Source organism: Sander lucioperca, chromosome 7 (assembly GCF_008315115.2).
Source record: "Sander lucioperca isolate FBNREF2018 chromosome 7, SLUC_FBN_1.2, whole genome shotgun sequence".
Classification (NCBI taxonomy): Eukaryota; Metazoa; Chordata; class Actinopteri; order Perciformes; family Percidae; genus Sander; species Sander lucioperca.
Genome location: NC_050179.1, coordinates 7,953,604 through 7,963,556, shown reverse-complemented (window position 1 = coordinate 7,963,556; position 9,953 = coordinate 7,953,604). Strand labels below are relative to the sequence as shown.

At 38.9% G+C, this 9,953-nt stretch overlaps 2 protein-coding genes across 10 annotated transcripts in view; both read right to left on the bottom strand.

Moving 5' to 3' along the window:
* The window catches only part of LOC116038368 (proline-rich extensin-like protein EPR1), an 8,964-nt gene extending 6,835 nt beyond the window's left edge, over window positions 1-2,129 (bottom strand). For all 7 annotated transcript variants that reach the window (XM_031282710.2, XM_031282711.2, XM_031282712.2 and 4 more), the window contains exons 1-2: window positions 1,898-2,129; window positions 1-444 (exon numbers count right to left, since the gene is read on the bottom strand). The exon at window positions 1-444 is cut by the window's left edge. In XM_031282710.2, the coding sequence (XP_031138570.2) occupies window positions 1-444; window positions 1,898-1,975 (522 nt within the window). In that variant the 5' untranslated portion in view covers window positions 1,976-2,129. The remainder of the gene's footprint in view (window positions 445-1,897) is intronic.
* Window positions 1-7,314, bottom strand: part of slc35b4 (solute carrier family 35 member B4) — a 31,524-nt gene extending 24,210 nt beyond the window's left edge. For 2 of the 3 annotated variants that reach the window (XR_004102096.2, XR_004102097.2), the window contains exons 1-10: window positions 7,238-7,314; window positions 6,725-6,838; window positions 6,529-6,631; window positions 6,365-6,414; window positions 6,152-6,233; window positions 5,929-5,989; window positions 5,345-5,454; window positions 5,138-5,213; window positions 4,973-5,048; window positions 3,409-3,988 (exon numbers count right to left, since the gene is read on the bottom strand). Coding sequence is in view for 1 of the 3 variants with exons in the window: in XM_031282717.2 (XP_031138577.1) it covers window positions 3,739-3,988; window positions 4,973-5,048; window positions 5,138-5,213; window positions 5,345-5,454; window positions 5,929-5,989; window positions 6,152-6,233; window positions 6,365-6,414; window positions 6,529-6,631; window positions 6,725-6,838; window positions 7,238-7,314 (999 nt within the window). In the remaining 2 variants the exon portion in view is untranslated. Of the gene's footprint in view, window positions 1-2,351; window positions 3,989-4,972; window positions 5,049-5,137; window positions 5,214-5,344; window positions 5,455-5,928; window positions 5,990-6,151; window positions 6,234-6,364; window positions 6,415-6,528; window positions 6,632-6,724; window positions 6,839-7,237 lie in introns of those variants that run through there. The other variant, XM_031282717.2, reaches the window with a different exon arrangement.
* Window positions 7,315-9,953: the final 2,639 nt, after the last annotated feature.

Below are 9,953 nucleotides of genomic sequence, written 5' to 3'. Positions count from 1 at the left end.
AGGTGTAGGGGTTGAGACAACAGTGTCGGTCAGAGGTGGAGTTTTTGGCGGGGCCTCAGGCTCCACAGTAGAAGGCAGGGAGTGAACCTTTACAGGAGGAGGAGGTTCCACTGATGGAGGTGTGGCTGGGGCTTCTTGGGGAGGAGGAGGTGGTGGAGCGGGGTCTGAGACTACAAGAGCGCGTAGAGGTGGAGATTTGGTCTCTACAGGTGGAGGCAGGGAGTGAAACTTTACAGGAGGAGGAGGGACGAGTTTTACAGGAGGAACAGGTTCCACTAATGGAGGTGGTGTCAGAAGAGGTATCAAGTGTTGGACAGAGGGAGGGGGGGCTGGAATGGGTGTTTGGGTTTCAGGTGTTTGTGGAGGACGACGTCCATTCTGAGAGAGCTGAGGATCGACAACCTTTGAAGACCGTTTCATCCGATGGATCACTTTATCCGACAGCTGAAGAAAAACAAGCAAAATATCTTTAAAGTGCATCCCGTCTCTGTTCATTTTGGTTATTTCATTTTTTGGGGCAGTAATGGGTCCTGAAGCCCTGCTTTTGCAGCTTTTTTTTTTTTTTTTAAGTTAGGAGTTAGTTTAAGTTCTGGTGTCTTCCTTTCCTTTGTTTCTTTTTATGTTTATTTATTATTATTCATTTTGGTTATCTCTTTTTTTTATATATATATATGCCAGAGCAGGACTGAGGATTAATCAGTACAAGCCACTCAAAAAAAGGCTTGGTGCAGGGAAAAAAGAGGAATTTCAACAAGCAATTTGGTGCACTTGTAGCTTGCTTGTAGGTTTTGGCCTGTTAACAATTAAGCTAAATAAAAAGGATGAATATTTATTTTTAGACCAGCAGCATTTTGCACAGTGATCCTGCAATTTACTAGCAGGTAATTGGTATTTTTTTATTTCACTTGTACTTCATCTTTGTACTGTGTTGTGTTTGGAATCTGGCTTCTCTGATTAGATATTACAAAATACAGCTATTGGACACATGGAAATATAGTCAAAGGGTTGAAAGGTTAAATGTAGTAACATTGTATGGCCCCTTTGACATCAAAATCAGAAAATCTTTTTTCATCATCACTTCATCACTTATTGTGTGATCCATTCCCTCAACCTTTGAGCCAACGTGGACGAGAAGCCATTAAAAGTGCTCAAAACAGAGATTGGAACATCTACAGCGCCATCTGCTGAGGAAGGTCATGTTATATGATCGAAAGCTCCAGAACTGTAAACTGTATCATAATTTCAAATATGTTACTCACTACCTCACATCATTATTATTATTATTTAGGCCTATATAAAACTTGTTGGTAAAAGGACAACCCATGTTTTGACTGCTTGTATAAAGTTGTCTTGATGTTGCATGAGGTCACCGATAGTGGTCGATAAACAAAAGGTCGCAGGTTGATAATTCCCTAAAAATAACTGGATGGTTGTTTTAAAAAGTTCATTCACAGACTTAAAGCTGGTTTCATTTTATTTTAGGCCTACGATAATATTGTTTTTGTTACGGTAAGGATTTAGAAAAAAAACTTAATTGCAGTTGTATTCATATGATATAGCCTAATTTATTATTTAAGCAGATGTAAAAAAGTATGATTGTTTTTTCGTGTAGTACCCCTGACAACCGACCATGTTCTTTCTATATTTAGCACCAACAGCGGAGCAGTCTGTAAAGAAAACAAACGTGGGGGCGAGACCACTATTTACGGATTACGTAGGCTAGCTATATGATATCACAGAATCAGAGAAAGATCATCCCGGATTGCAAATGACAAAGTAACACTAATGCACTCTGCAGCGGCGGTCTATCTATTGAAACAGTCTGCACTAATAGTTTTGTTTGAATACTTTCTCCCACTTCAAATCCATGCATTATTCTCCCTGAGCTTTCACTCACCCGAATGCCCTTCACAAAAGTAACTCCTCCGCCTTCACCATCCTCACGAGAGAGGTGACTCGGGCTGTTTCCCCCCATCCACACACACCTGCAGCAGCCGCAGCTACACACGCTATCAGGACTGTGTGCTTACTGAAAATATTTAATCCACAACGTGGATCTCAGTGAAATCAACTCGGCTGCAACAATCTGCCCTTCCCACCGCTAACAACAACAGCTGCTGCTATTGGATGCAGCTGAACAACTCCTCTCTTGATTGGTCGGCTCACTTTAAAGCCAATGAACTGTAAAGGAACATTTTGTCCCAGCTATAGCATTTATAAAACTAATAAATAATCCATTCTTATTTTTCTTTACCAGTGGTAGAAGTATCACTTTAATGTTGTAGCTGGTAAGGGTGGGGGTAATTTGAACTACTTGATTTACTGCTGGGGTAGTTTCATCTATAATAATACATCATTTGTTGATTTTATTTAGTATTAATAATCTGCAATGTTACTACAGCTGTCAGACATTTTGTAGTGAAGTAAAAAATACAATATTTACCGTAAAGGAGCATAAAATACCTCAGAATTATACTTAATTACAGTACTGAAGTACTTGGTTATGTTCCACCGCTTCTTTTAAAACATGCACTTCTTGTTATACTAAATTATTCAACCTTACAACTACAGAGACTCTATCATCTATTTGTAGCCACGTTGTCATTTTAATTTCAGTATGCAGGGAGTGTAAAGATTGATTGTACTGTACAACGTGATGTTTCCTGTTAACAAATACTGGTCTGATACACCTGAGACAGATTGACACAAGGAAAAAAATACAGCAACTAAACAATCTCCATAAATTATCCCTCTGTATATTCAAACCGTTTGATTTCAGCTGCTCCTTGAACATTAATATATTTTGTCCATTCAGCATCACATTATTGTGTTCACTGTAATCCTACTGATGTGTCATGTTTAGAAAATAAATATTCAAATAACATTACAGACATAAGAAAGTTGCATCATGATTTTGCATTTGTGAATGCTAATGAGGTTTTAATGTTAAAGACTACGGCAGGTGATATTCTACATTTTTATTATCAAAAATCCCATTAAAAGACCAAAAACAAAAAAGAATTGATCCCTTTAAAAAGTAGCTAAAGCCTGGTAAAGCGTAAAGCTGTAGAACTGCATTAAAGTCTGAGTGAGAGTCAATCCTAAATGTGTCCTGCTGCTGTAGAAACTCATTAGTGTACCAATACACTTTGAGTATCAATCCGCAGCTGAAAATAGTCCCCAACAAATGCTCTATATACTCCTGTGTGAGTAATGTTTGCTAAAAGCTACAGTTCCCAGCTGTTTCAAGAAATGATTTGACCTTTTTAACCAGTTTTTTAATGCTGCAATAACTGACCACTCGGTGGCAGCAGAAGCAAGCTATGAACACAACATTAACATATCTATATTAAGGCTTCAATTATAGATTATTTTCATTTAATTCACTAACCTTAACCCTATGGACACCTATTGAATTTAAGTCCATTATTCACTCTCTTTTAACAGTTTTCGGGCTCTGGCTGCTCAATGTTCACAAGTTAGTCGCTAACTGGGTCTGTCTGCTGTTATCGATACAAACTAACACAATGAAAATATAGAATATCACCAGCCTTATCGTGTTGTGTGTGTGTGTGTGTGTGTGTGTGTGTGTGTGTGTGTGAGGGATCTAGTATGGCTTAAACTAAATGACATATGTAAATGTATAAAATCACTGCAGGATAGTCGACCACAATCTCCAAGTCCAACACAGTGGCTGTTTTTCTAATCGACCACCCTTCTTCTTCATCTTCATCCTCTTCACTCTGCCTTTTTTTCCTTGACGTCAGGTCCACGCAGAGCTGCCCGCATGCTGCTCCACACCTCTGTGTACAGCAGAGTGCCCAGGAAGACCACGGCCGTGCCCACCCAGTGCCACGTAGTGAAGGGGTTTTGGAAGTACATGATGGAGAAGATGAGGCTGAGGAACTTCCTCAGAGTCACCACCAGAGTGACGGTCAGCGAGGTGCACTCTGTGGTCAGAATGAAAACGCCACGGATGCACACATACCTGAAAACAACTGGTTAAAGTCTGTAACAAGAGTGCAAGAATATTTGCAGGTATGTTGATTTTTCCACATAGACAATAAATAACAGAAATGTTGTACACCCCACATGATAAACAAATGAACAATGTGTTATTTTATATATAATAAAAAGTATTTTTCAAACTTTTGGGCTTGTGACTAGGGCTGTGACTGTTATGTGTTATATTTTCTGACACCGGTGTCAACATGATACCAGAGTTTCAGTAGCGATATCAAAACAAGTTTTCAGTACCTTATTATTATCAGTAGGTAATTTGTTATTTTTTAACAAGGGGGGATGGATCGTTTAGTCCACCCCTCACTTACATTTATTTTTAGAGAATGTTATAGATCCAAGACAAAACTGACTCTAGACTTAACTCTATATAACTATTCAATGTATTAGCGTTTCATTTTGCATTAACCATAGATCTAAAACAATATATATGACATGTAATTCTGACTCGTTTTATATCTATGGTCTTAACACACGCATTGCAAGAACTTTAACCAATTAAACATAATAGTTTAAAATTAGCAAAGCTGATCAGAGAATAGTACATTTAATTGATGCAATGCTTTGTAGGCCGGCGATGTGTGGTGCTCGACCCTTCAGACAAACAGATAAACAGTTGGTGCCTAAAGAAGTTCAATCCCCAGCCCTAATTGTGACCCCTACATTTAATCAGTGTGCCCACTTGCAACCTTTCGTCACAGGTTGGATGTGTCTACTGTGCAAGTAAAATTGGATCATTTTAGATGTCCAAAGAAGCAGACTTATACTGTTCTTCTTAAGAAAAAAGAATAAGATTAAAGAAACATGAGAAAAAATGAATTTGTGTGGCAGAGATTTCTTTTTTCTATCATCGTGTGACCTCTTGTGGATGTTGGGCACCAATATAATAAGGTAATAATTATTACAGAAGATAAATAAATACAAGCCAGTGAGATAAACTTGTTTTGGATACTGGGTGATGACGTTGATCAGCAGGTAGAGCCACATTATCGGCATAGTCAGTCCAACCACCGGAACAACTGTAGGAGCTGAGACAAAGAGAAGATGTTCATTTGCATCTGTGAATAAAGATGCAAAACGTGCAAAAAGCTTGCCTGAATGAATGGATGGCACTCACTGCTGTGACTGAAGTAGACACAGTGGTTGTAGATGTCTGTGGAGAGAAGCAGGAAGCCTGGCAGAGGCAGGCAGTGCTACAAAGAGACAAAAAAGATCAATAGCTGGTGAAGAGATAATTTATTTCTAAACGCTCAAATGAAGCTTGAAATTCCCAGAAAGCCTTTTGAATATTTTAGGGGTTGCCTTCATGTCGGAGAAAACTCACATTATAGAAGAGGGCTTCCTTGGAGTGTTTTCCATACTGCTTGTACAGTGTCTCCTGGAAAATGCCCATCCTCGCAGACATCAGAAGAGCAAAGGTCAACATGCCAATACCTGAATGGACCGAAATCAACATCAACAACTAACTAAGGAAATTATTTGTGACATGTTAATGTTGCTGGTTGCTAAGTGTTAAACTGAATGTGTCTACCTCTCTATCATAAAAAGAGGTGCTTTCAAATGAATCACTTATTAAATCAAGATAAAGTTAATCGATAATGCTTTTGTTAATCTTTTAAGTCATTTATCAAGCAAAAATGACAAACATTATCATTAGCTTAGCTGCTTTTCTGTCTTTTGTGTTTGTAAAGATCTTTGGGTTTTGGAGTGTCGGTTGGAAAAAAACAAGCAATTTGAAGACGTCACTTTGGACTGTGGAAAGTTATGATGGAAGTTTTCACGATTTTCTGAGTCTTTTTTTATAGACTAATTAATTCACAGATTTATCAAAAAAAGAACGATACGCATTAGTTGCAGCCCTTTTCCAAATAAAATGCCAATTTAAAGTCTTTGGCACCCGAAACTCACCTATAAGCCAGTGCATTAAGGCATAAAAGCCTTGCTCTTCTGATCCCTCATTGCCTACATTCTGCAGAAACAAATGCATAAATAAAATATCACAGGTCAATTTTGCACATTTTGAGAGAAACTTAGTCTTGAATTGAAGAAGTTGGTGCGTAGACAAACAGACACAAAAGACACTTAATAGGCAAATAAAAACATAATGCAACATGTTCTGCAGAGGACTCACCATTTGTCTGGCAGACATGATGGTGCAGATGAAGATACCAGCTGAAATTAAAGCTACAGACAGATATTTACTCGCTGAATACCTGCAGGGGGAGAAGGAGGTGAGAGACAAATAACTACAATCAAACTGCATATTGACACTTTTAAACCTGCAGACATGACTTCATATATACAAGCTCTGAAGCATTATTGTTGTCAGAGAAAGCAGGCGTACCTTTTCTTCAGGATGATTATTCCCAGGATCATGTTAGCAATTAGTGATCCCTGCAATGAAACAAGACAGAGATCAGACTAAGGTAGAGGTAATAGACGGAGGTGATGTGATGATAGTGGAAATTAAAAAATGTAGGTGAAAAGCAGACAAACAACAGTTCTTACCGATCTGAAGATCATGTGTAACGGCATTGCGATGTTGAAGTTGAGAGCGTAGTTGTTGATCACACTGACTGTGAAGAACATGGTCACCATGATCACATAGTTTCTGGGGAAAAAGGGACAGAACAGGTTTGTTTTGGGATCCGTTCTACATCTTTTCCTGCATTAGGAAATCCAAACCCCATTGATGAGTTTTTACCTTAAAGGGATTGCTGGTTTCTTCCTCCCAAAGTTTGTTTCAAAGATGAAACCTTCTAATGCGATGAAGACAAACTGAGCGAAGGTGACTATGTTGCCACATCCTGGAAACTGTCTAAAGGACAAAACAACAGAAAATATCCAGATTAAAGATATTTAGCTATATATATATATATATATATATATATATATCAAACATCTTGGCCACAAAAATTACCTTTGGGATGAATTAAGTTCTCTCTGATCTCAGATTATAAAGCATCAATAGCACTAATGTCAGTTGCACTTCATGAATAATAAAAGTTGTACACAAGTACATGAAAAAGCTACTTAACGGCAGTTACATAAACTAACTACTAAATAGTTACTTCCCAGCTCTGACAATATGTTAATGTATCACTCCAAAGTAGTTACACGTTTATACACTAATACTTACATGTGCAGTGGGAACTCAAAACGAAGATAAGTAGTTAAGTTGACAGGAGTTCATTAACAGTCTAAGTTTGTCACTGACCTTACAAGCAGCTCCAGAGACACAACATTGCTACAGCATCCGACAAAAACCAGAACAATAGCAAAACCAGGACCCATGTTGGTTCACTGGTGACAAAAACTCGGTGGAAAAATGTGTCACTTAATAAAGCAGATATCTGATCGGTGCATTTTTGCAAATAAGCAGCGTTTTTGTTGTCTTAATGGAGATCTTCTGCTTAAACACAAACTCCTGTTTCAGTTGAACACGTCTGAATCTGAGATAGAAACTTCCTTATCGAGTTGCCTCATGGGAGTTGTAGTTCCTTTCTGACATTACAGAATAAAAGGTACGCAGAGTCCTTAATGTTTTCTGTAACATTACGAATAAATACATATATTGCCAGGGCAACAATATTAGGAGTAAATATTAGTGAAATGTGTGAAAAATAACGAATAGAAAACGTAAATGAATGAGTTAACAGCGCAATGAGTGCGCAGTCGTGACGCACAGAAACATTCGAACGTGCATGCGCAGATCAGTAGTATCTTTTAAAAAAGTGAAGAGCTTTCACTCTGCTCGAATCTCTGGGTACCAGAAACCAAACACACCACAAAAAAAGCTCTACATTATATATATATATATATATATATATATATATATATATATATATATATATATATATATATAACAGTCTTATATATAACAGAATGATTGGGATAACAATTTCACTGTTTGATGTGTGGCCAAAACACACTAGAAACTATGAGCTTTACTTGTGCGTTAATGGAGTTGAAGGCAGCAATAGAGGTTATATTATTTAGAGAATTGCAGGTAATAGAACAATTAAGTTGGAGTGTGAGTAAGTTTTATGCAATAAATACTGGTCTGACTAGATATTTTAACAGTTTTCTATTGGTTTGGTTTTAACCTATCATTTAATGGAAATAATATGTTGGTGAGACCAGTGATGGAACTGAGATCTTTGACTTTGCCTACAGTTAAGTTAAAGTTGCAATACCACAATATAAAAGTACTCAATACAAGTAAAAGTCCTGCATTCGAAATTACTCTTAAGTAAAGGTGCAGCCATTCGGCAAAAGTATCAAAGCATCAGAACAGAGTTATACTGTTTTGATTACTGATACATTAACGTACATGCAGGTTTTTTTATATTGTAGCTGATCAAGAAGTAGACAATTTAAACTACTTTATACTGTTGTGTTGTTTATTCTATACTAGTGGATCATACACTTTATAAGCTGATATGTTTTGCAGCAACTGTAAATCTCAGATAAAAATAGTGCAGGAAAAGTGCAGAATCAGAATCAGGTTTATTACCAAGTAGATTTTCACCATAGATATATGGTTTTCACATAAAAGGAATTTGCCTGGTGTTCTGGTGCATAGCCACTATACTATAGTCTTACTATACTATGAGCATAGTAAGAAAAAACATACAAATAAAATACAAATTATAAACTAGAACTGCAAGCAGTTATGACGGGGCCCAAGCCACCCACGCCAGTCGCCCCCGACGCCCGGGGGAGCGCGCGAAAGCGGAACCCGAAGCCGGGCGGAGGGGAGGCGAACGTCGCTAAACGTCGAGAGGCGCGAGCCACGACGTCTGCGGTGCGTCGCCGTCGCAAAAGTAGCGGTCGACTGTTCACCTCCACGCGTGTACGGACCGCCTTTAAGAATTCTCTACAACAAACAAACTTCTTAACCCCCCTGACCGCGGGAGACAGCGGAGAGAAATGAGAGAGTGACCGAGAGGGTGGAGGGGGGAGGCAGGTGTGGTGGTTGAAGGAGCGGGGGAGGTGGTCAAGTTGTTGTAAACGACGTCACAGGCGCCGATTTATGTTTTCCTCCGTGGGTGCTTCGTGGGAAATTAAGCATCGATGCCACCGACGTAACCGATCACGCTACGACGGACGCTCCACTTAGCACCAACTGCAATGTTTAATTGCACGGTATCGCCGCCTACGAATGGTGTAGATTTTGGATTGAAAAAGTGAGAGAAAAGAGTTGCATTTGTCCACTGAGGAGCACGCAAAAGTAAAAACCAAAACCTAACGGTAAGAGGCAAACGTCAGTAAATATTGAGAAGTGTGAGCTGCAAGGTCTGTGGTACATTTCCATTGCAAATATCCCATTACAATTGAGTAAAAGGGCCAAAACATGTATACGTTGATTATAGCGCCCCCTAATGGCCGATCTTCGCCAAATTTGGTAATGAGCCTCGGAGCCGCATGCCGAACGAGCACCACAAGTTTCGTGTTGATTGCATGTACTGTGGCAGAGATATTGCAATTGCAAATTCCCCATTCAAATGCATTGAGTTATTGGCCAACACAAATAAAGGTTGCTTATAGCGCCCCCTGAAGGCCGATCTTCGCCAAATTTGGTACAGAGCATCAGAGTGGCATCTTGAACAATGCCCTGAAGGTTCTTGCTGATAACATTTAATTTGGCCGAGATATGATATGATACGTGTGCGGTAGCTAGCTATGCAAATTTGTTTGGTCGTCAAATGCGCATACTTTAACGTAGCAAAATTCCTTGAGTACCTTTATGGTCAGGTCCATCTGGAGATGCTACCTATTAGGTTTCGAGCTGATCCGTCGCACGGCCTAGGACGAGTTCGTAAAAGTTGGTTTTGCATATTGCGCGATTTTGCGAAAAAGATTTTCAGCAAAAATGGGCGTGGCCTATATCATGTGATTCAGCTTGATTCAAGGAACACGTGGATGTATGG